Source organism: Seriola lalandi, unplaced genomic scaffold, assembly GCF_002814215.2.
Source record: "Seriola lalandi dorsalis isolate HSWRI2012SDOR001 ecotype SW California unplaced genomic scaffold, Sedor1 jcf7180002054281, whole genome shotgun sequence".
Taxonomy (NCBI): Eukaryota; Metazoa; Chordata; class Actinopteri; order Carangiformes; family Carangidae; genus Seriola; species Seriola lalandi.
In genome coordinates this window covers 291,757-317,297 of record NW_019524834.1, presented here as the reverse complement: position 1 = coordinate 317,297, position 25,541 = coordinate 291,757, and the positions used below count along the sequence as shown (strand labels likewise).

At 39.9% G+C, this 25,541-nt stretch overlaps 2 protein-coding genes across 3 annotated transcripts; one reads left to right on the top strand and one right to left on the bottom strand.

The window, feature by feature from the left end:
* Window positions 1–69: 69 nt before the first annotated feature.
* Window positions 70–6,888, bottom strand: slc33a1 (solute carrier family 33 member 1). Of its 2 annotated transcripts, none has more exons than XM_023405618.2 (9): window positions 6,810–6,888; window positions 5,616–6,070; window positions 5,366–5,519; window positions 4,965–5,160; window positions 4,619–4,818; window positions 4,294–4,478; window positions 4,058–4,175; window positions 3,008–3,223; window positions 70–2,900 (listed from the first exon to the last, which is right to left on the bottom strand). In XM_023405618.2, exons 2-9 carry the CDS (start codon window positions 6,026–6,028, stop codon window positions 2,733–2,735), a joined length of 1,650 nt encoding a protein of 549 aa, XP_023261386.1. In that variant the 5' UTR covers window positions 6,029–6,070; window positions 6,810–6,888; the 3' UTR covers window positions 70–2,732. The 2 variants fall into 2 exon arrangements, with proteins under 2 accessions (XP_023261386.1, XP_023261387.1); XM_023405619.2 differs by having other exon boundaries at window positions 6,667–6,873.
* A 4,315-nt stretch (window positions 6,889–11,203) lies between these two features.
* Window positions 11,204–24,534, top strand: gmps (guanosine monophosphate synthase). The gene is made up of 16 exons (XM_023405629.2): window positions 11,204–11,413; window positions 12,875–13,047; window positions 13,162–13,276; window positions 13,683–13,780; window positions 15,066–15,169; window positions 15,450–15,643; window positions 16,436–16,601; window positions 16,974–17,125; window positions 17,322–17,495; window positions 18,157–18,262; window positions 18,481–18,596; window positions 19,401–19,526; window positions 20,978–21,093; window positions 21,216–21,346; window positions 22,119–22,291; window positions 22,474–24,534. Exons 1-16 carry the CDS (start codon window positions 11,387–11,389, stop codon window positions 22,573–22,575), a joined length of 2,073 nt encoding a protein of 690 aa, XP_023261397.1. The 5' UTR covers window positions 11,204–11,386; the 3' UTR covers window positions 22,576–24,534.
* The last annotated feature ends 1,007 nt before the right edge of the window (window positions 24,535–25,541 follow it).

The window sequence follows — 25,541 nt, the reverse complement described above, 5'->3', positions numbered from 1 at the left end:
TGTCTTTTGTGTGTGCTGGTAATCATTTTTATTCAAAATTTCTGAAAAAACAACCAGAGACCTCACGTGTGCATATTTTTTTTTTTTATTACATACAAGATTTGCTTCAAATCTGATCAATATTGCATCCTATGAATGTCAAAGTTCATTACGTTTCTCACTATACAGTCACCGTGTTCTGTTCTTTTCCTTCATATGATTGGGGATTTGGACTCATTGTAAACTAAAATTGTGCAAAGAAAAAAAAAAAGTTAAATGAAATGGTTATGAGGTAATGTGGGACAAATTAAAAAACAAATTTTCTGTAAATGAAATAACGGCAGTTCAACACCACGAAAAGCCAATTTAGCGGACGAATATGAAACCCCAATCCAAGAATATTATAAAAACCAAAGCATACGTTGCACAAATGATCAAACAGTCAATCTACTATAAAATTTTCAAAATAAAAAAAGTCCAAACACCAAACATACTGCCCTGTTAATGGCAGCGAGGCCCTCAGGATGAAGTGCTGTCATAGTACAGTGACAACCTGGTACCAATGAACATGAAAGGCCCAATAGACATCACAGCAAAAGTATGCAAAAGAAATCAGGAATTATACAAAATGATTAAAAAATGATCCTCTCTTTCCTTACAGCAACCCAGATTATGCATTTCAACATTTACTTTTGACAGAGCAGTTGGATTTTCAAGGCTGGCTTTAGAGAAAATACTGTAACATTCAGTTCTATGTACAATATGCAAAACCTTAGCAGAGCATTTGCTTATCAAGTTTCTCACCAGGCTGCTGGTCTGGGATCTGAGTTATTTTGTGGGAAAGAAATTTTGTGTATTTTTTTTTTTTTTTTTTTTTTTTAACAGGCCACAGCAAGTGATAAAACCCCAAATCTGTCAGTTAGGCCTATATCATGTGCTATTTATGTTCAGTAAGACTTCCCATCTAGAACAAGGCTTCTCAGGAAAGCTTCATACCTGCCTAACTCAGTAGTGTTAAGTGATGGCTGGTGTCACAGTTACACCGAGATGGGATCTGTCTGTAGATTTAGACAGACATCATAGATGTTAAAATTTAAATCAGGACTTCTGTAATAAACTGTTTCATTAAGAATTGGTATACAGGACACTGGCCTTTCACATACAATGTATCACAACAGCAAATGCATCTAAAAGACTCAGTGAGACCTACTAGGACCCCAGTGAAAAAAGTAGAAATATGCAGTGCAACAACATTTACACAGTAAAATCATACCAGAAGATATACCTCAGCAAAAATCATTACCAACCAGATACTATTGATAACCAAGATGTTGTAACAGTTATGAGCTGCACTGTCCAATATTATTGTTGAAGATCTGAGTTGGCTCCACGATGGGTAAAGCTAATCATAATAAAGCAAATTAAAATAAAGGATTGCTCCAACAAAAAAAACATTTAATATTTCAGACATCTCAGCTCATTGGTGATATTGGTTATATAATATGCATAAATCACTGTGCAAATGAAATTCTTCACAAGGAATGTGTACTCAGCTTGAGACTCTGGAGTATGTGAATAAAAAAGAGAAATAACTGAAGTAATGAAAACGGTCATGTTTTTTCTTTTTGTGTAATGTGTAATAATGTCTAACTACAGTTTATCACCACAACTGCATCCTCAAATAACTAACATTCCCTGCCTGGATTATTTAACTGCAGCTCAAATGAGGTTGGCTTTGACTTGTCGCTGGATGTCTTCAAAGTCAAGAGACTTTGAAAAGCGAAACAAGGCACAAATAACTTTAAATGAAAAATAATTAAACAAACATTTAAATAATCATAAAAATATTGGTTCAGATTGGAGTCAAAAAGCAAATGAAGTTATTTCTACTCTGGGTTTAACTAACTTGGATTACCAGATGGGTTGAATTTGACAGTGTTATGACAGTTCACATAGTTTTGAGCCAAGAACACAAAGACATCTCAAATTTGTCACTTATACACACGTCTTATTATATATAAGTGCTCCTGCTACTTTGACCTAAATACCAAAGTGAGGCTGCACAGTCACGTTTTGCTCAGATGGTTTGTAGGTGCATATAAGTGTGGGGAGACTCCAACACAGTTAGTTCAGACAAGTATAGCTCCACGTTATCCCTGTCTTTTCCCTTTAGTATAAAATAAACAACCACAGGCCAGGGAGATAAACATGAATGTGCAGTGTTGAATGTTTGTTAAAATCCCTTTACAAGGTCTCTTAACATTGGATAGCTCTTTCAAGAAGTTCTTTTTCCTGCCGTTTGTCTTTGGATGATTAAAAGTATCAAACCCAACCATCAGGTGATCCATTCAAGTTAAAATGTAAAAACAAAGTACTCTTTGACCCAGCTCTGGTACAGTTAAGCTATTTCAAGCAGCAGAATGTGGTTTGAGCGGAAAAAATACAACAATTTTAAATTTTCTACACAAGTACTTAACCAGTCTGAACTATTGTTTCAGTTTTCAGGAGGACGCTGTTACAACAACAACGGTGCATTTCTTCAGATTTATATACGTCAAGGTGACAGAGGTGAGAGTATGAGAGCGGGTGTTTTTCTGAACCGATCAGCTAAAGCAGGACCAGGTGAACTAAACCAGACAGATGAGGATGGAATGGAGTATGTCCAGCATTTAGCTGCTGTTTTTGTTGTTTGGAGCAGAATATGCAGAGGTACAATGCATCAAGAGGAGTCTGTGATACTGATGATAAGAGTGTCACTGATTGATTCTGCACCTCCATGCAGCGGGGCTCTGTTCCTGCAGCCGCCTCATCTTCTTCCCTAACCAAACCCACCAGGTCAAACCAATCACAACACACACCACTGACTCCACGTAGTAGCCGTCCAATGTCGTCACACAAGCTCCGCCTTCCTTAACACACAGCTGAAGACGAGAAGAGGGACAAAAGAGGGTCGGTCAGTTTTTTTACTTTCTGGATGAGAACATATAGAACATACAATGCCGTTCCACTCTCTCCGCTGCTCACTTACCCCTGCCTCTTCTGGAGAGCCACAGCTCTGCCCGACAGCCCCCTGGCACTCCTTAGAGGTCAGTGGATCCACCATCCACAGAGCCACAGTGGAGGGCCAGTTTCCTCCCAGGTTAGTGACTGTGTTCAGCAGGGTCATGTAGGTCCCCCCGATGAGTGGGTCGCTTACTTTGGCATGGAAGGCCATGCAGGCCACGTACATACTGTACAACGCCACCTGGGGTAACAACAAGGCCTTATTCTTATTGATCCTAATAACTTAATGGCAAAAATCTGAGATCCAGAAAAAGGATATACTGCATTACTAACATCTCTGCTATTTTTTGATTATCCAACAGAAATATAACAGATATCACAACAAAATCTCCCTCATTCAGTTAGGTCCCTGATATTTTATGTATTCCTCTGCTGCACAGTGACATCTGGGGGCAGTTTTAGGAAAATAAATTGATTCATAAATTGGTCCAAAGCTGAGTAGCAGTGATAAATTGGACATTATACTGTCTAAAAAATTAGACAGTGACAAAACACCAACTAGAGTGAGTACAAATCATATTCTAATAAACCTAGTAACATGTTACGTAGATACATTTTGTTTATGAATATTGTTTGATTTTATACAGTTATACAAACAACACAAAAATAACCCTTTTCACAGCAGACATTTTGACTTGTTATAGCAGGAAAAGCACAGGTAGAACTAAAAACATCAACAATGGCTCTGTTCTACTCAAAGAGTCCCAGTAGGTCATGAGTGCGACAGTGAGCCTGTATGCACAATACCAGGACCCTGAAACTGAAACAGCTAAATGGAATTCAGCCATTATTCATTTGTTATTTACATCTGTGCTTTTCTTCATATGTAATGTCAAACTTCATTTGACCATGAAAAACAACCTTTTGTTTGTTGTGTTATACCATATTTGACTTGGAAATCCTAAGAATACTCTACAAAGTGCTATGTGTCCCTTGGAAAAACTATGTCAAAGACTGGAGTAAAGGAAGAAGAGAAAAGGGTGATGATATAGGTAATAACAGAGAAACACCAAACCTGATGCACAGCGTAGCTAAGCAGCACTACACTGTAGTAGTAAACAGGGAACCCTCCTTCCTGTTTTACACTGGGGGTCCACCACACCAGCAGAGCATACTCTAGGCCTATCAGCAACCTGAAATCACAGAACAACAACACTCTGTTAGCTTCTAGTTTAATGAATGTGTGTATGCATGGGTTTGTGTGCCTGTGTGTGTGTGTGTGTATATGCGTGTGTTTGTGCGTGTGACAACCTAAAAGGAAAGGCCTTGTAGAAGACATCCAGAGGTCGGGGTCCTGCGGTGTATCTACTGATGACTACTGGTAGAAGAATCTGCAGAGGCACCATTGGCACCGCCAGCAATGCCAGCTGTGCCTTGGGAACTCCGGCCTCCACCAGCTTCAGACCTGTCACTGCATCTGCTGCAGAGAAACCAATCTGAAACACATGGAGAAGAGACACAAGAAATCTTTAAGTCCCAGAGGATTCTCATGTCAGGTGGCAAACATGCAAGGACAACACATTGAAACCTTTATTTTAAAGGCAAACCTAATATTTATTAAGAAATGATCACATACTTTAGCAGTGAGGAGCAGGACACAAAAGGTGAAGACGGTGGGCATCTTGATAATAGAGAACAGCAACCTGTAGGTTTCCATAACACCCTGTGTCTCCTCCTGGACTCTCCTCTTTTTTTTGCCATGCTCATTTTCCCTTTTAAAAATGGCTACCAGTGTCGTGGAAACCAGGAACACCACTCCCCAAAAGAACAAGAAGTCTGCAGCAGAGCAACAGAAAGCATTGGAAAACAGACTTCACTCAACTACATCATCCAAATTACCGTTACCCCAGTTATCTGCAAGATTATCACAAAAATTATTATTATTTGTCTTTTTGATCTAGTATGCTAGGGATAGGAAATACCTGACAAGGTAACGATGCCTGTGTCCTTGGGCACTATTCTGAGGTATTTGTTGCAGAAATCAGCAGACTCCAGAGCCAGAAAGAGCACATTTCCCAGGAAGTAGCCGGCTGTCTGGCCTACAGAGTTGCATGTAGATGCATAACCCACATTTTCTCTGGATAACATAGTCAGAGCCCAGCCATCCACAGCTATATCCTTGGAGACAGAGATGGTAGAGCAATTGGATGATTTATATTTTTATATCCTTTCATATTGAAACGAGAGCGGTCTAGACCTGCTGTATTTGAGAAGTGCCTTGAGATAACTTTGGTTGTGAGATAAAGAAACTACTACTAATCTACTCAAAGTGTATTTATCTTTGTTAATATGCGTTTATGTCACAGTGTGTATGATGGCTTACCTGTGTGGCTGCAAGGAAAGCGAGCGTAAAGAAGACTCCAGTAAGTGTTACCACCTTTGGTCCTCCCTCACTCTGCAGCAGTGAATTGACTGTTGCAGATAGGTAGAGCATGAAGAGGCCCAGCAGGTACTGTGTGGGCACCAGCCATGACTTTCTGCAGAAAAAGGTGGGAGGCGGGGGTGGGTATAAACATTATCGGCACAAAGATGCATATACAAACTAAAACAGATAATGTAAATGTATTTCTTACCTTCTACCAAACCTGCTGAAGTAGAGAGCATCCACCAGTGGTGCCCAGAGAAGCTTGAGACTGAATGGCCAGAAGACAAAGCTGAAGAAGGCTTGGTCTTTGTAGCTAACGCTCTTGCTCTGTAAGATCAGAGGGATGCTGCCAGCCAGTCCCAGAGGAATCCCTTGCAGCACATAGAGAAACAGGAGAAGCGACACGTTGCCCAGCTCGCCACGGATCCCAGGCTGGACTCTGGGCCTCCTGTCCTCTGAATCTGACCCTCTGATAAGACCCTCTGCCTCATCCTCTATATCTGGCTCAGAGGCACTCATCTCTCCCCGGTTCATGTACCTCATGTCTTCATCTGGGAGGTTGGCACCCGCCACCTTCCTCTGCCTCCCGTTTTTGTGTGTGACCACGTCTGAGGGCTCCATGTTGGAGCAGTGGGCATCAAACCTGCTGTGCCCTCAGCAAATCTGAAGAAAAAGATGAGACAACTGCTGAAACAACTAAACTGATTTCTGATTTAACTGCAAGCCTCTGAATATTTTCAATAATTTGAATTTGATTAAAAATCACCCTTTTTTCTTTTTTTAGGAAGTAGAGCCATAGAGGAAACAAAACTGAAAGTTACAGACTGGTTGTTGATAGCAAAAATAAATATACAATGTACATGTGGAACAAAGTACAATGTGATACTGAATAGATTTGGATAGATAGATTAGTGGACCACATAGCACAGGAAAAAGAGACCGACTGTTCAGTGTGTGAGGTAAGTCATAAACGAATGCAAAGCTTGGCTCACTGACACCATCAGTCCCTGACAGAAAGCAATTAAGGGTAATTATACAGCAGATAAATCCAAGAATGTTAACTTCAGCTGCTGAAGTTAGCAGCTTTCACCTTCAAACGACCAGGTCTCACGTTATATTAAATAAAAGGACAACAAATATATTTAAATTTCCATTCCATTATGTAACATTGGGGCACATATAAAGACGTACAAACGACATGCACGGGCTGAAAAGTGGAATCAAACAAGCAGACAGTAAGTGGGTGAACTCATGCATACCTGGTGATGATGATAGCATGCCAAATGAACCAACACAACACAAAGCTGAATTACAGAGCCAGTCAACTGGAAATCACATCTACTCTACGTTTAGAGCGGCGGCGGCGGCTTAACAAATATAGGAAACACCAGAAAGTGACTACCGTTTGACTTTAAACAGGTTACATCGGTGAACATCAACACAGAAGAAGCAGGAAGTGCGGCGTGTGCAGCGTCCAAATGTGTCCGGCGCCTACAGCTGACGTGTCAAAAACACGAATGAATTGTGTCCCGCTTCAAAGCATCCTGAGCTTAAGTCTATATTATCTGTCCTTGAGCTTGAAATCACAGAAACTCCTCAAATCCTCCACAGGCAACACAAGGGGCACTGACTTTGTTCGGTGTCAACAGTTGTGTATTCCATTAAAATATCGATTCATTGTCATAAGTGACAAATGAAAATGTGGAATGCACTTTTTAATTGAACCCCCCCACATTAAGAGCTAATTAGTGCAAATTATGAACCAATACAGTAGAAAAACATACTCTGGAAGTGTAGACTTGCAAATATCATATTCTAAAAAAAAGTCAAAGCCTTGTTTTCATCAGTCGGGTGACTGAAGTCATATAGGCTATCTGAAATTACTTTGAGCCCCTGTGAGAAATGCATTACCTCACTAACCCCATAGTCTACAGTAGCTGTGTAGTTTACCTCCCAACAGGTCTCATTCAGATTTTAAATTGGACATAAAGCTTAAGATATAAAACATTCATTTTGGTTTAAGAAATTACACAAACAATTTATGGCCTCAGTGTCAGAACCCAATTCATTTTTATAGAACAAACTGGGATGACATTGCACTTTTTAAGGTTCTCCCTTTGGTTTCAAACTTTAAAGGAGAGTGCAGCACGTTCACAAATATTATATAAATACCAATCTGTTCTGGGGCACGGGAATAAGAAATATGAATTCTTAAAAAGGGTTGGATTCTCCTTTAAATGCACAATCCATGATTATGATATAGTGTTCTATCCTCAAAGCATCTGGCGCAGAAAAATAACAGGCTAAAATTCTAAATATTAAAGTATTTATAGAAGCCTATTGGGGATCTTGTTCAAATGATCTTGTAAACTTAAAAATGAAAATGTAATTTTCCACACTTATGTGCTCTAGGATTACACTGGACTTGACTTAGATACTCATGCCTACCTCAGAACTGTACTTATCTACGGTAGGCTAGTTGAGTAAACTTATTCCAACACTGCAAACTTATAGCCTATAGGAATAACAACAACATATAGCAAAAGAAAAGTAAGAAATTCAATAAAGTGCACTTTTAACCTCAAATGATAAAATTCAAGTTTGAAATCACTTCCTTCAATTGGTTTGGACAAAAAAATATCCTCACAACTCAAATGTTCTCACAACAAAAGTTATAATTGTTAGAAATGTGGTCACACAGCCAATAACTGGCAGGCTAATGATCCTCTGGGGCATAATTAATACTGGTTGTATCTTCAGAAGTTGGAAATATTACACTAATAACTACATCAGTTCCACAAAATGCCTAGTTAACCCCAACAATTAAAGCATAAATTAACAAAGTCATGACACTTAAAAAAAATACACTGGCTCCTTTCATTGGCATGTTGTTACCTTCACCTGATATGCAGTCGAATGCGATAGACATCCCGTAACTAAACAGACATGATATGTATCAGTTTTGGAAAGAGAGATCTACAGGTTAAAGTGATAGCCTATAAACCAAACATATATTTTTCTGTATGACCCATTGTTTGCATCTGTCAGTATTATTTACTAATTACAATAAAATGTGAAGTAAACTGCTTTTTCGAGACCCATGTTGATAAATGGCTTCTGTATGAGCTTATATATATATATCAGCTTATGCTCTTCTTGTCCTTGATCCTGATCAGTGAGGTACAAAAGAATGACTTCCAAGTGTTGGCTTTTAACTCTGAGGATCCAAATTAATGTGTACAAAAAGAAATTACAGTGAAATCAAAATGGATTTAAAATTTAGAAAAGGATCTAAAATCTAAAAATCTCAAATCAAAAACTGTGCTGAAACCTCCTTGATCAAAAGATCTAGAAGGGGTCATGATGCACCCATTACACTACATTTGAGTTAGAGTAATGAATGACAGCACGGTCTGTCTTGTGGCTGCTATGAGTGCATGTGAGGCTGCTTATCCTCACAGATGGCATGTGACAACACACAGGCATATTTGGGTGGATCAGCATGTGATAACAAGAGCCCTGTGAAGCTGTGGCTGTATCCATGTAAGAAGGTTTATGTAAGTGTCAATAGTCAATAGTACGACAAAATGTTCTAATACAGAATAAAATAATACACCTTATTTTCACCCAATATCAGGATGCCTCTGATGTTATGTAACAGACAAAAGCTGTTGTTTATTCCAGCAACCACTTTACTAATTTTCAAGGCTGGATCACCAACCGGTTAGTCCATTGATAGTTTGGGTCTACATACAACTGTATTAGAAATTTGCACCACTGAAGTAGAATAGTAACTATGGCCACATCCTGTAGAAAAAACTTGAGTGGCTGATACAAGTACATTTTTGGGACAAGTTTTTGCCAGTTTTGCTTTAAAATTACTTAAATTATTAATCACTTATCAAAATCTTTGTCAATTAATTTTCTGTCAATCAACTAATCAATTAATAAGCTTAATCATCTCTGTGCTAGTGTAGGTACTGGTTGGTTACAGGGCGCAAGGGGAAACAATGAAACTGACATGTATAGCACGGGTCAGTTGGTCAATTAACCTCTCTGGGGGCCCAACATCAAAAATTTGTTGTTGGGCCCCCAGAGAGGTTAATTCTGCCATGGCCTAGGGCTTCAGGGGCCCAAATGGCCCAATATTTTTTATATGTCACAATGATAGTAATCTGATTAATTGAAAATTTGTTTGTGAATATGTGCTAATAAAGACACAATATCAACTCATTACTGCTGCCTTGTACCTGTCTGGTAAAGGGGCCTTGTGCATGAACACAGGGTCAACAGGGGCCCACAGGTCTTTTAAGATGTGTAGTCCCCTGGTGGATTAATCTGGCCATGTTCACTGTTACCTCTGTTTCACCAGCGAGAGTTACCTGAAAAAGAAGCATCGTTGCTATGGTTATGTAATACTCTTTGTGCAATGATTTAGAAAGATGGTTAAAGTTTGGCCAATTTGGACGGACACATCCCAGCCAACCACATGAGTATTTTCTGTGGGTGTGTTATTCATCATATCTTCCACAGGATGACGCTGATATCATCACATCTGAATATTTGTTAGTTATGCTTTGTGGGACTAGTCCAAATGCCTGCTTTGAAAGAGATTGACTCAAATGAATTTTCGCTACACATTTTCCACATTTTCTCACATCCCCAGATTGAAAACCACTGCCACTGTGAGAAACTAGTTTTCATAAGGGGTCAGCCCTTTTTTAAACTAGTTTCTTTGACACACTCTCAGGGTTCATGTTTAATATATTTAATCTATTATTTGACATCTGTCTGTTTGTGTCTTTACTGTAACGTTCTTCTGTAACATGCAGGGAAGTCCAGGCTAAAGGTTTCAGAGAGCAAGTAATAATCTTTATGCATGCAGCGAAAATATGGATAGTGCAACCACATAATTAAAAAAGAAAATTCAACACAAAAGCCACATGTGAACATGACCCTAAAAGTAACCTATACTCTAATTTAAGTTGTCTGAACAAGACACGTGATGACAAAAACCCCTCTGTGTAACACACACCTGGAACATACAGTGCAGCAGATGTGTTAAAGTACAAGGGGCTCCTCACACATACTTGCTGACTGCCTGACAGAGTCTGAGGGGTAGGCTCTAGGGTTGGGTGATATGACAACATATACTGAGGGAGCCATTCCTTAAATACCTTTGTTTCTTATTAGGCCATTGCTGGCAATGTTGAAAATAAATGAGCAGGAATGTTTTATCCTAATAATGACTTTATAAGATTACTGATTAAGTACTTATCAGATATTTATCCGCAGGCATTTTATCAATTGAGTTTCCAGGAAATGTATTATTTGAAGTATTGATAATGCAATATAAAATTAATTATTAATTATACCACTCTGTGCCACTGTCTTAACCCACAGTTTTGTCTGGAAATTTAGATTTGTCAGAATTGTGTCAGTATTGTGAAAGCAAATCATCAGATCATGACACATTCCTACACATTATAAATCATCTGAAATGTTACTAATTATATTTTTTCCTTGGAACCCCTTAACTATCATGGGTTAGACATTGGCAATGTCCCTGGGAGATCCCCCTGGACACCCCTATGAGAATCACTGATGTACCTTACTATTAAACACTATCTAATTTTTTTTTTTCATAAAGCACCCATATTTTATCACCTTGAGTCAAATTCTCCTATGCTGTCCCAGCCCCCGAGAGGCCACTCTCCCTCACTTTCATTTTTAGATTTAACTTTGCGCTCCACCCATGAAACCCAGACACATTTATTTAGTCTGTTCCCACTGTGAAACTTATTCCGCAACCGGAGGAGGCGAGACTGTGACAGCCCATCCTCAAACCAACAACACAATCTGCTTTTGAAACAGTAGTCGGCGTGCTGAGCCAGGAGCTAACCAGTAGCTGTCTCTCTCTGTGAGACCTGGGACACCGAGGCGAGGGGGAGAGCTCATTCCACAACACGGCAGTCCTCCATGGCTCTGTGCAACGGAGACAGCAAGGTCAGTGCAGCGGGGAGTGCCCGCGGCTCCGGTACTGGGCAACCCGGTAGACTTCGTGTTAGGACCCTGGTTGCTGGTGTACCCCCTCCCCCGGTTAATTACGGCCTGTGTGCACCTCGGGGGGAAAGTTAAGGAGAGCATGTAACGTTACCACCAGTGCCGCTGAGGAGCAATGAGTACGCTGTTGTCTGCCTGTTGCAGTTACATTAACATGTTGCTCATGGCTGCTAACCAGCCGGGCAGGATATTTCTGTGATGTTTGGCATAAATATAATCTTTGACATATTTCACCACTAAACATGGGCGCCTTCCTCTTATTGAGGCTCCCTCCAAGACCCTTTGCCTCCAAGCACCGCGTGGGTTTTAGCATAGCTCCGCTAACTTAGCGACCTGCTAACAGGCTAATGCTAATTACTACTGTTTATAGTATCCGTGAGCTAGCATGCTACATTGGTAATTCGTCACCTAGCTTTAGCCGGGCAGTCACTTTGTGATGACAGTGCTGCTAACCGCAAGTGTTGTATTGTGATAGCTTTGACGTTCATTTTAAAGGTAAACAAATGTATTCCAAACGACTACTGTCACACACTTGGAGCTAACGTTAACGGACAGGTTTGCTAACGTCGTCACAAAGCTAGTATGAGCCGACTTGCGGTTACCGGTCTGACAACCGGAGCCGCCGCTGCTGCACCAGCTGATCTGGTAAAGTTTGCTGTTAAACTGTCTGGTATTTTTCTTGTGGTTGTACTGCTAGAGCTGCTGTGATTGACGGCAGTTTGTTTACGGGTTATATATATTTTAGACTATAAATTAGAGATGGTGGGTAGCATGCCTAATCAAAGTTGTTTTTAGAAACATCAACGGCGGAAGTGTTTCAAAGCACCACGTGGGATCATGTTTCTCGTCAAGCCGTCTCTTGCTACCCAGTTTCGTTGTATTATGAAGATTAATCTGCTGCCAGAAATTTGTTTCTGAAACTTTGCCCTGTGCAGATGTGTATAAAAATAACACCGTGACATGCAGAGCGGTGAAGAGAAACAGTATATTGTGGTAGAAGGGTCTTCACTGAAAACCTTTGACTGACTTGTGGGTTTCATGTGATTCTACTGATGGGCTGAATTGCTGCAGCATGCTTCACAAGAGTGACATCCGTGTTGTAGCTCACATGTCCATAATTGTGTTAAGTCTTATTGAGTCACATTTTCCATTGGGTGAGGGGGGGTCAGAGTGCAGCACAGTTAGCTCTAGAAGGGTTGGGTTACCTTATAATAACACAAAATTGTTAAGGACAGCATTAAAACTATATTATCCTAGTCAAGGTCCTGTCACCAAGTAAACACTGCTGTGCAAAAGTGATAGTGAATGTGCAGTATACTTTTCTGTCTGCTCAGCTCAACACAGACTCTGCTGGCACTTTAAACAAGACAATGTGTGTGGTTTTCTGAATTTGTGCATCCACAGCTGGAGATCAGCAGCGCAGAGCAGAATGGGTCATGTGAGGGGGCGGTGGCGATCCTGGATGCTGGGGCCCAGTATGGCAAGGTGATCGATAGACGGGTCCGAGAGCTCTGTGTACGCTCAGAGATCCTTCCTTTAGAGACCCCGGCCTTTGCTATCAGAGAACAGGGCTACAGGTGAGTACATGCACCAGGGATGCTTTTCCTTTTGGCATCATTATTACAATATTCTGTCTATGAATTTGTTTTGCAATAAATTTTGACTTGATTGTTCTCTCTCACCCTCTTTAGGGCAATCATTATTTCAGGAGGTCCAGCCTCTGTGTATGCAGAAGATGCCCCCTGGTTTGACCCTGCCATATTCACCATAGGAAAGCCTGTCCTTGGGATTTGCTATGGAATGCAGGTATTCATGTGCATGCATATATACAAACAGTAAAATGATACAATGGGAAGCTGCTGTAGTGATTAGGGACACCATCCCGCTTCCACAAGGCATTTGCTGAAGGAAATGTGTGTAACACTTATTCACTCTTGAGTGACTGCACTCTACTATCACTGTACTCCAGGCTGGTGTCCAGCTCTTCTGGGCCAAAAGGGACTTAACCACCTTCTTCAAGGGCACTTTGACATGAGCTAAGGGAGACGAGAGCGTTGCTCACTCATTTTTCCCAGCTAGCCCGAAAATTAAAACCAGCAGCTTCTCAAGCACATTTCTCTGAACTGCAGGCAGTTGTGCAATGTTGGGAATCACATTAAAATGTAATCTGTGTCCAAGTGTTAACTTTGCTGTGTGTATATTTGTGTTACAGATGATGAATAAAGTTTTTGGGGGCACAGTACACAAAAAGAGTGTAAGGGAAGATGGAGTGTTCAGTATTGGACTCGACAACACTTGTTCTCTCTACAGGTAATATTGTTTCTCAGGATGTTCTTTTAATGTGTTATATTATTGTTACGTGACAGATAAAACAGTAGTCAGATTGTCCTCTTGAAGCTGCACATCCTTGCAATTTCAATTTTACAATCAGATGTATTTGGAAAGAGAAGATGACAGTCTGATGAGAAACATAGTAGGAGTTTGAGGATGTGGACACTTGGTGCAAGAATAACATGGCCTGACAGACAATGTATAGAGAAATTCTATACATGCAAGACACTATGATTCTAAAACTAAACGAAGGTTGGGTAACAGAGAAAATGTTTGATGGCCTGAATTACTCAAATCACTGAATCACTGGCCTTCCAGCCAGTGTTTGCCAGTCCATGCAGACTGTATGTAGAGAGCCATGGGGTTCTTGTAGTTATGGTGTATGTTGCATCTACTAAACTGATATTTACTACTGCAATAAAAAGACTTTAAAATAGAACATTCAGTATCTCTTGAAAAGCCACAGCGAAACACTTGGACTGAGCTGTTTTTATACTGTGTATGAGATTGTACAGGCATTTGCTGTCAGTGACTGAAGCGCCATATTGTTGCTGTATTCTGCAACCCACCAGAATGTTGTTTTGGAAGTTTTTGCCAAGTCATATACTGCATTTCGGTAGCTTTACTACCAGAAACTTGAGGCCAGTTGTGTATCCAATCTGAAGAGCCTGGACAGCTCCCTCGTCAATATAAATAGTTAACTTGGCCATCTAGCATCGCATAATCTGGCCACAGATTTCTGCATAAAACTAATCCTACTGTAAGTACCAATTATGCTTTTAGGGGTCAATTGTGTGTCTCACCTTGAAGGCTAATCTGGAAGCAAACACAAATTTTTGTGTTATAATAGCAGCAAAAACTGCACTTGACAAAGATTTAGCCTATTGCTATTGTCGATGTAATCCTCCTGTCACCCATTTCTTAAAATGAAGAGTAAGGAAATCAATAACAGATCAATCAGTGAATGTAGATTGCCATCTCCTCTCTTAATAAACACTACTGCTCGACGGGTTTGTCCCAGTGCCATATTTACAATATAAACTGCAGAAGCATTTTAGCAGTCAAATCATTTCCTGTGGTTGTAACACAAATACTGCAGAGTCTAAAATAGAAGCCTGCAGTTTTTTATTACTGGATGCCTCTCACACATAACCCAAATTCACACACTGAAAATAGTAACTACATACATATAACAAAATATATGCCATGTTATTGAACACCACATGTTTTCTTCTGACATCTGTGTGTCTGTTTATCTTAACAGAGGCCTTCAGAAGGAGGAACTGGTCCTTCTGACCCATGGAGACAGTGTGGATAAAGTGGCTGATGGCTTTAAGGTGGTGGCCCAATCAGGAAACATCATTGCTGGTGAGTAGCACGTAATATAGGCTGTGACCTTGATAAACTTAATATAGTATCAGGTTGTGGTGCATGCAAGTCCTAAAGAAACACTTGTATTTATTTATGTTGTTTGTTTCAGAAATGTTGCTGTAATTTGAGTCTGTAGACTTGTCACATCCACCTGAAATCCTAACTTTGGCTTATGTTATAGTAATTGTACATGACTGTGCTATTTAAAAGAACCATTCACAGAGAGTAAGTGGTAACGTTAACTGTCCCCTCATCACATCTCTGTTTTGACCGCTAGGGATTGCTAACGAACAGAAGAAGCTGTACGGGACACAGTTTCACCCTGAAGTCGACCTGACGGAGCGAGGTATGGAGATGCTGCGTAACTTCCTCTTTGAGATTGCAGGATGCACAAGTAACTTCACCGTACAGAACCGCCAACAGTCCTGCATCAATGACATCAGAGAAAAAGTGGACAAATCCAAAGTACTGGTGAGTGAAACTGCACAAAGTTTCATGAGTGTGTGTTGGTGTGTAAACTATTTTCAAGGCGGAGAGAGACGACTTAAAAAAAAAAAAAAAAAAAGGATGAAAAGGGAAAAAAATTCTCCGCATATTTTAACCTACAATGGGAAATAGTATGACTAAAAGTCTAAAGCACGCTGAGTTGCTGAGTGTGAAGTGTGTTGAATGCTCACAAAGTGGTGACAGCAGCAGTGGTGGGAAGTTAAGTAGAACCAATTAAACTCTCAAATTAAACCCTGTTCTATCTGAAAAGAGGTAGTCGACTCCCTGAGCGGCTTCAAACTGGGCTTCATCTCAGGGGAATGTGAAGGCGATAAATGAGTGTAGGAAACAGGCACAGGATTTATACTTAAAGAAATAATTGCAGCCACTGTTTCTTGTTTTTCTCTCAAATACCATTTGGAGGCTACATCTTTCACCATTTGTTACTACACTCTGTTGTAGAGTGTTCATGCTGTAGCATTTGGCAAGTGGCATTTTGGTTGTGAGACTCCCAAGAGATGGTAGTCAGCTAATTAGAAGCAAAGCAGTGTCCAGACTGAAGTTATCTCTTCCTAAGGCTAAATATTTTACAGTCTGCCAGCAGGTGCAACACCAGATATATTAAAGAAAATATGACTGCAAAAATGAGAAGCTTACCTAAGCATAAAATACACATATACAGTAGATGTTGTGGTTGCCCTGTGATTGGCTGCCGGCAAGTGGTTCACAGTATTTACATCTATTTGCTTCTAAAGACTTTCTGATGAATATCCTCAGGTGTTGCTGAGTGGCGGAGTGGACTCCACTGTGTGCACAGCCCTCCTCAACAAAGCTCTGAACCAGGACCAGGTGATAGCAGTTCACATTGACAATGGCTTCATGAGGAAGAGGGAGAGTCAGAGTGTGGAGGAGGCCCTCACCAAGCTGGGCATCAAACTCAAAGGTAGGGATGAAGCAGAGATGGTACAATAAGACCTTACAAGTTTTAAAAAATTCTTTATAATGGAAGACCTGGGATCATTTAGCCATAATGAAATAAACTCTTGTGATACACAGTTGTTTCAGAAATTATGATCTAATAGGAATTCTTCATGAAGCGAAATAAGAAACCACTTGTAAAGTATTATTTGAAAATTAAACTTTTTATTACACTATTTATTGCCATGTGATGGGTAATTTTGATTATTTTATGTCATTTTGTAGACTAAATGGCTAATCAGTATTGAAGATCTGTTGCAGCCCCATATATAACAGGATACTGAGCTATTATGCCTCTGCCTCTATCTCTCTCCTTTTAAAATGTCGCACTCTTCAGTGGTGAATGCAGCTCATACCTTCTATAATGGAACAACAACCCTTCCCATCTCCGAGGAGGACAGGACGCCGCGGAAACGCATCAGCAAGACCTTAAATATGACCACCAACCCTGAGGAGAAAAGGAAAATTATTGGAGACACATTTGTCAAAGTGAGTATGAGGTTTTAATAGATTGTCTAATGAAAAATGCTGTGTAATAAAGTTTTTGTTATTATTTCATTGTTGTTTATTTTACAATTTATTACATTGTCAGTTCAGCTGAATTTCTTACTGCACATCTATATAATTTCTTTGATTTAATAGTTTACTGTTATATCTGACTTTTCTACATTGTGTTGCTTCACAGGTGGCAAATGAAGTGATAGGAGAGATGAATCTGAAGCCAGAGGAGGTTTTCCTGGCCCAGGGTACCTTGAGGCCCGATCTCATCGAGAGTGCCTCTCACCTCGCCAGTGGCAAGGCAGAGGTCATCAAAACACACCACAATGACACCGAGCTCATCCGCAAACTCAGAGATGAGGTACTGTACACACGCGCACATGCCTGACATCAATTTCTCTGGTACGTTCTGCTGCTTTAGAGTATGGACATGATCAGTGGATAAGTAGATGATTCAGTAGATGCTGTAAAAGGAAACTTAGATTCCCATGTGAATGAATGCCTGCAGCAGATTTACACCAAAGTACTCTGAATCTTTTAACTTGAGGTAAAAACTGGAAATTGGAGCAGACAATATGAGTGGCATGTAATAAGACTACTGGTTATATTTAAGACTTATTTTTTTTTAGCACCAATAGTTTCCACAGTAGTCTGCAGCAAACAAACACTTTGATACTTCAGTTGTACAGATGGATGGCAAATGCATAAACATCAGTTTTTTAATACAAGTGGATTTATACAGCCTTCATCCCTCAGCAAGTCTTGAGTCTTAGTGAGTGGTTCAATATTACACTACACTACACTCCAAGGAGCACTGAAGCTCATGTGAAGACAAACACTCACTCTCCTCCTTATTAGCTGTTTTGGACTCATATATTATTTGGTGTGTTTGTTCTTTTTTCTTTTTTTTTTTTTGCTCAGCCCTTCTACAGAAATGCACAACTATGTAACACCTAAGCACACCCCCCCCCACCCCCCACCCACTGTTGCAATGCTGATTCCACTTGTTTGTGATCCTCCAGGGAAAAGTAATTGAACCACTGAAAGATTTCCATAAAGATGAGGTCAGAGCGCTGGGGAGGGAGTTGGGACTGCCAGAGGAGATTGTCTCTCGACACCCTTTCCCTGGCAAGTACATAAACACACACGCCTATGATGTCACTGCTCTGACAAAGCTGCACAAAAGTGATTTCCATCAACATAATGCTCAGCGGTGTTGGAGTTTCATCTCTTTCTGTCATTGTCTCCACCTCATCTGACTCTCTTTCCCCTGTGTAATCAGTTACTTATTCAATCACATCACGTCTGTATTTTCTAACTGCACCTCCTCTCTCCTTGCCTTTTAGGTCCTGGTTTGTCCATCAGAGTGATTTGTGCAGAGGAACCTTATATCTGTAAGGATTTTGCTGAAACAAACAACATCCTCAAAATCATCACAGACTTCTCCGCCAGCATCAAAAAGGTCAGAACAATACAGACACATAAAAAAATCTAATGACTACTTGGCTAATGTCCTACATCAGTGGAGATCATATAATAATTTGTCAGTGGAACAGAATCCTAATTTATTTAACTACAACTAATGGCAAGACATTTGAATATTCCTGTCTTTCAATACATTCAACAGTCTAAACTGATACACCAATTTGTATGTCAGTATTTGCAGTCGAGCATGCACATTTTTATTTATTAACTGCTTTTTGGAAAATAGTCCCCTGAGCTAGTGCTGATACTGTAAATTCTGATGTCAAATATTTGAGGTAGCACACAGATCAACACAACGGCAACGAGATGACTAGATTCCTGAGGAATAAACCCAGGAAAGTCACAAAATCTAGAAATAAAGGCATCAAGTAGCTAGTTGCAGCCAAACAATCAGTACAGTGCAATCTCTTCCCACACACCACATGAGAAGACATTGGCTGCTGTTTATTCTGCCTGGTTAAGGAGTTAATAATGCACAGCCTCTGCTGGTTGGTTGGCCACATTGCACCAAAAGCCAAATAATTAAGATGATCTAAAGATCATTTTTTTTCTAGTTTGTTTTTGGTACCTTGTTGGAGGAAAGGAGCCCATATGCAGAAGTCACACTAAGACCACATCAAGAACAGAAATTAAACATTAGACATTCAAAAGTTATTTAAGTTCTTTTGAAGACCCATGTGACATTTCATTAGAGAGATTTTATTTATCTGTGTATCGTGTTGTGCGTCGTGACATAGACAGAACAATATTAACAAACAGCTTCACCCTCTCTCCCCTCCAGCCCCATACCTTGCTGCAGAGAGTCAAGTCATGCATATCGGATGAGGAGGAGGAGAAGCTCATGCAGATCACCAGCCTTCATTCACTCAATGCCTTCCTGCTGCCCATCAAAACTGTTGGCGTCCAGGTAATCCAGTTCATCAAACCTAAACTGTCACTCTGTATCTTTATGTTTGCTCTCTGCCCCATTGAATCAGTAATCAGTCCATAAAATAATGTGATGATAATAATAATTATTATTATAATAATGTTATAATAATGTAGCCATTCAGATGAACATCACAGCTCAGTCATTAGGCAAAGCTAATATTTTATTTCCATATACAAGCCTTGTATGATGGATTGAGACAAGTTGAGGATTTTAAGAGTCTTTTCTACTTATGCTAATTTTGTACTATATTTAAGCACTTAACATTATATTTTAAATACCACAAGAGACATTATTTAGCAAAGTTTACAGTCTTCCTTTCAGGTTCACACATTTTTACAGTCTACACATCAACTTCTCTCATACGTTCTGTAGACAGTACTTACAGGGATAAATTCATTCATCAGTATACTTTTAAAATAGACTTGCTACTGCGGTTCTTAAAGGCCCAAGTAAAAATGTAGTGTCCATTTTAAGAGTTTGTCCAAATATAGCTTATTTGTTTGTTGAATAAACTGTATCTGTGCTGTTGCATATATGTGGAAAATTCAAATGTCTGTAGGACTGTGATGAATGGTTCAAGGGCAGTGAAGTCTTTAAACAGTATGTGTCACTCTCTGTTTGTGTCCTTGTGTTAAAACTATAATTTAGAGGTTAACCACGAGACACACCCACACACAGAAAGCTTCTCAGTTTTACTTTTTGACTGTGTCTCTGTCTAGCCAAGGGAGGGATCTGCTTTAACTGTTGTGCCAGATTTTAGTTTTTTTTCCTGCTCTGTTGACTGATCTGATCTCTGTGTACTGGAAATGCTAAACATGGCAACAAAAAAAAACCCCATCACTTTCCAGTAGTTTATACTGACCTTCAGTGAAGGAGGGAACGATGGTTATGACCACTTTCCTCAGCCAAACATTGCAGTCATCCAGTGACTGTGTGGGTGTGTGTGGGTGTGTCCTATTACTTCCTGTTTGAAACCAGAATTTTAAATTTGCCCTAAACCTCAAGTTGTGGGGCAGACAGGAGACTGTAGACAAACACAGGCACGTTCCACTGTCTGGGGAATTTGTTTGAATGAAAGCAGACAAATTATGCAGACCTATTTATAGAAACTTAACTGTTTATTTGATAAATAAACAAAGAAGGGGTTCCTTGGTGGCTCGCCTGGTAGAGTGCATACCATTAAGGCTGAGTCCTGGCCGCAGCGGCCGTGGGTTCAAATCTGACATATGGCACTTTGCTGCGAGTCATCCCCCTCTCTCTCTCCCCCCAACTTTCCTGTCTCTCTTTCACTGTATCTAGAATAAAGACATAAAAAGCCTGAAAAAAATAACTTACAAAAAAAAAAGTTGTTTTGTTTTATTTTCTCTGGATCTCAGTAAAGACTTTAGTTTTAAAGATATGTTAAATAATTTTCCTCTCTGTCTCAGGGTGATTGCCGATCCTACAGTTACGTGTGCGGCGTCACAAGTAAAGAATCCCCACACTGGGAATCTCTCATGTTCCTGGCCAGACTCATCCCTCGCATGTGCCATAGCATCAATAGGTAACACACAAATCTTTCCACTGTTCATGTCTCCTCAGTGATATGCCACGTTAGACACTCAGTGCTGTCAGTGGTCAGTAGAATACACAGACCCATTCATTCATTCATGTCTCTTTTTCCAGAGTTGTGTATGTGTTTGGATCCCATGTGAAGGAGCCTCCAACAGACATTACTCCAACCTTCCTGACCACAGGCGTTCTGAGCACGCTCAGACAGGCTGACTTTGTAGCTCACTCTATCCTGAGAGAGTCTGGTAAGTGTGTGTACCCAAGTCAATTCAGATGTTTTAATGTAGCCTTATGTATTGAAGCATTACAGATTATTGAATATGTCAGAGCAGCTTGAGTAATAGCCATTCACTCCTTTTTACAAAGCCTGGCATTAAAATGCTCACATACACTAACCAGAATAGTGCACTTGTGTGCATACTTGCATTCAAAAGGGGAATTTCACATCTCCAGAGGCAAACCAAATATTTGTTTGAGAATTTTTCTATGTTCTCCACTGAGAAGACTTCTTTTGTAGCATGTCTATACTTTCCTGACTGCTCTGGTTTCACTTAGTGTTTCATTGTGCAAAATTAAGATGTCATTAAAAGGGTTGGCTGCAAAGATAGTTTTGATCATTGTTTCCACACTTCATATAAATGGTCCATATGGCATAACATCACCATTTCATAGGTCTTACAGCCATGTGACCATTTTTCTTTGTGGAAACCCAAAATCTATTAATTGAAGCATTAAATTAGAGGCCTAATCCTTAACCTTTTGTAACTCCAAGAAATTGATGGAGACTCTAGGGTTGTTTTTTATCTTTTTTGTTGGTATAGGGTGAAGGTGGCAATTGGATAGAAATTGTGAACAAAAGAAATCATGCTTGAGGTACTGGCATTGTCACATGGGCAGGTGCTATGTTAAAAAACGTTTTCAGATTCAGCCGCAGACAGTGAAGCTATTTTGTAGCTTTGGTTATTAAAATTTGTCAAAGCAGCAGTAAGATCTCTTGTTTTTGTCTTTTTCTTTTAGGCTACTCTGGAAAGATCAGCCAGATGCCGGTCATCCTGACCCCCCTGCACTTTGACCGTGACCCACTGCAAAAGCAGCCGTCCTGCAGGCGCTCTGTGGTGGTCCGTACCTTCATCACCAGCGACTTTATGACCGGCATCCCTGCAATGCCTGGCAACCACATCCCAGAAGAGGTATATAATAATTTAGGCTTAGTGTTTTCCTAGACTTGGCACCTTCATTTTACCACCTTAGGTACCAAATTAGGTTCAGGGATTGAACTTTATTGACCCAAGAATTATTTAAATGAAGAATGTTTAAATTTTTCTCTGTAGTTGTTGAGTCTTAAAAGTCTTTTTCTTGTCTGTTTCCCCAGGTGGTGCTGAAGATGGTAAATGAGATCAAGAAGATCCCAGGCATCTCCAGAGTCATGTATGATCTGACCTCCAAACCACCGGGCACCACAGAGTGGGAGTAAAACACAACATGACGTCATACCGATAGGACACACACACGATGCACAAACACACTCAACAGATTTCAGAGAGGGCTGGTGAACTTCTCTCCTTCTCCTCTGTCCTTCCTCCCTTCCAACCTCTCTTCACCTTCCCCCTCCTCTCTCCTCTACCCCCCTCCTCTCTCTTTAACATTCCCATGGAAGGCAGACCGTACTGTGACGGGCGCACATGCAAAGGCGCTACTGCTCTGCTCTCCCCACCACTCTTCCCTGGTCTTAATATTTTTTGGCGATAGGGACTGATTAATGTTGGTTATTGATAATATATTGTCATTTTTGATCCACGTTCAACAATGTATTTCCTCTGTATGACGAAAAGATAAATTGCTGCTTCCTTTTGTGAGGTAAACCATTAAAGGCAAGTGGCGAGAAGCTGTGAAAGTTCAGAAAGTGGACTTGATGTTGTGCCTCAGGTTATTGGATGAGCTGAACATGAAAACAAGCAAACAATAGTGTAATGAAAAGGAAAAACAGCACGAGGCGGATTTGAAAATCTTCAGCAATTGTTTTCTGCCTTTTTTGTCAAATGTTTTTGTTTTATTGTTGTAGGTCAGACAGTTCTCCGCCTAAGACTATCCTCTCTATTTGTTCATTTTCACTTCCTGCCTGTATACTGTGCTCTGAAGAAGGTTGTCTGAACAGAAGTAAAACTGAACAGACAACCTGTGTGACCAATCAACAATTTTTAAGCTTTTTGTTTTGCCAAAAGTAGAATATGCTGTGGTGGTATATAACGTTGTGGGCTCCTCTGATGATCTTCTCCAAGCTACATTTGTTGACAAGAGCTGTTGAATTGTTGCTGTACCCGCTGTGGACAGCAGTCAACCCAAGAATAGCTTCAGTATAATGACTGGCGTGCAGCTGTGCAGGAGGCCAATATGATGGGTAACTTTCTGTGTGCCTGTTCTCTTGTGTTTTTTTCTTTTTTTTGGTTTTGTTTTGTTTTTTCTTTGGTGTGACCCGACCTGGACTGATGTTTTCAGAAAGGAGGATATAACACTGTTTCTCTTCATGCTGCAATATGTATGCTTTTTATGAAGAATAAACATGGTAAGATGACTAATAACAAAATTATTAAGTACAGTAGAGTTTATAACCACGGTGTGTAAATTGCTGTTGTCACTTCATCATTATTTGGCTGCTCTTGGGCAGGGGCACATTTTTGCACATGTTGTCTTTGATTTCTTTTCACCCATAAAGCCTCTGTGCTTTATCAGGATAACAGAATCATACATCGAGTGGGAACTACAGTGTGTCGTTCTTTAGTGTCAAAGGTCATGTTAAGAGTACTGTCAGTTTCCATCTCTAACATTTCAATTCACTGTGTCTCAGAAAGGCATTATTACGTCATTTATTTCTGTTTTGTACAGTCAAAACATCCAGCGCATCATAACCTGTAGTCTCCAGTCTTGTCATTTAGACCTCAGTGAATACGGTGCTCAGGTTTAACTGAGTTTTAAAAAGTGTGTTGTACCCTGTTTAGAGACATTTCACTTGGACATGGTGATTCTCTCGCCTCCAGAATTTGTCTTTGTGCCTCTCATCCTCTGTTATATCCTTAAGATTTAGTGGCAAAATACTCTTAATGCAAAACGAATGGTTTTCCTAACTTGTCTTAATTGCTATTAGTGTTTCTCCCTCTGCCTTTTTTATATGTGTGCTTTTTATGTTGCATATGTCTCCATAGAAAATGACAGCTTGATAATAATACATATAATTTTGTAGTTGGATTTAATTGCAATATCGATAAGATTAAGTTATGCAATTCTATGTCTGTTTTTTTTTTTGGTTTTGTTTTTATTCTACAATGCTCATTCTCCTTAGTAACGTGCCTCAAACCAAGCCACTGCATGCAGTTTCAACCATGACGACATTTGTACAATGGAAAACTGAGCTTTAATAAAGATCTCCATGTTGAAACTTCTCACATCTGTTGTTTACAACTTATCTACTGTGGACTTCACTGTATACGCATTTACTTATTTTCCTCTTCTCTAAGAAATAGATAACTTAATAATAAATACTTACTTTTTTGTATCACCTTCAACGTATTATAAAACCCCAACAAATAATATTAGAGGTAGGCTGACCTGATACGTCTTGCTAATAAAATTGACGAGGAACTCTAAAGCACTATTGACGTAGCAGAGCTCAAAGTTAATACAGTTTGAATAAAGCCACTCCACGCTTAAAATATCTTGACCTCATAATTTATGACTTATCTGAGTTTCATTTTTTTGTATAAATGAATATATATATATATATGTATATGCTGAAACAATTTCCCTTCATTGGAATGCAGCCCCAAGTGCAATAACAGCCAGATAACTAATATCACAACAATTTTGTTCACCACTGGATGCATGTGAAGGTATCTCACCACACTGAAAAATCTTAATTTCACAAGTCTCATTTCTTCCTGTGGTTGTTGTCATAGCACGACTTCCAGATAGAATTGTTGAATTCACAACCAAATAACCTGCTGGAGCTTCCTCCATTTAAACATGTGCCTCTTTAAAAGTCTCTGCATGGGGCTGGGCTGTTATAAATTAACATTTTTGTAAGTGATGGCACATAATTGATTTCTTGCAGAACTCATCAGTATCACTCAGGCGTCTCTCATGCGCCTGAGACAGATCACAAGGACTCAATCGCACACACACACACATGTTAATCATTTATCATTAGCAACTACACAATAAATACATCTTAGTATCTCCTTCCTTTATTTAGATTCCTGCTTTCTGTGAGCAAATTTCGCTTTATTATAACATCATGTTATAATAGTGACATACAACCACTGTAAACAGCCATATTGTTGAGAGAAGTTTACAGTGTAATTTGATTTTATTAAGATTCTATTTGTGTGCAGTCGGCCCTTGTTACCCGGCAGAGGTCCCCCTGTGTGCCGGAGGTTCAGGTGTGTG

Excerpts from the sequence above, each read along its gene's own strand:
- slc33a1 (XM_023405618.2), bottom strand. The coding sequence starts at position 6,028 with ATGGAGCCCTCAGACGTGGTCACACACAAAAACGGGAGGCAGAGGAAG. Across the intron at positions 4,479-4,618 it reads TCCTGCTCCTCACTGCTAAA|ATTGGTTTCTCTGCAGCAGA; the intron begins GTATGTGATCAT and ends CATGTGTTTCAG. Across the intron at positions 4,176-4,293 it reads TACAAGGCCTTTCCTTTTAG|GTTGCTGATAGGCCTAGAGT; the intron begins GTTGTCACACGC and ends CTGTGATTTCAG.
- gmps (XM_023405629.2), top strand. The coding sequence starts at position 11,387 with ATGGCTCTGTGCAACGGAGACAGCAAG. Across the intron at positions 18,597-19,400 it reads TCTCCGCCAGCATCAAAAAG|CCCCATACCTTGCTGCAGAG; the intron begins GTCAGAACAATA and ends TCTCCCCTCCAG. Across the intron at positions 21,094-21,215 it reads ATGTGCCATAGCATCAATAG|AGTTGTGTATGTGTTTGGAT; the intron begins GTAACACACAAA and ends CTCTTTTTCCAG.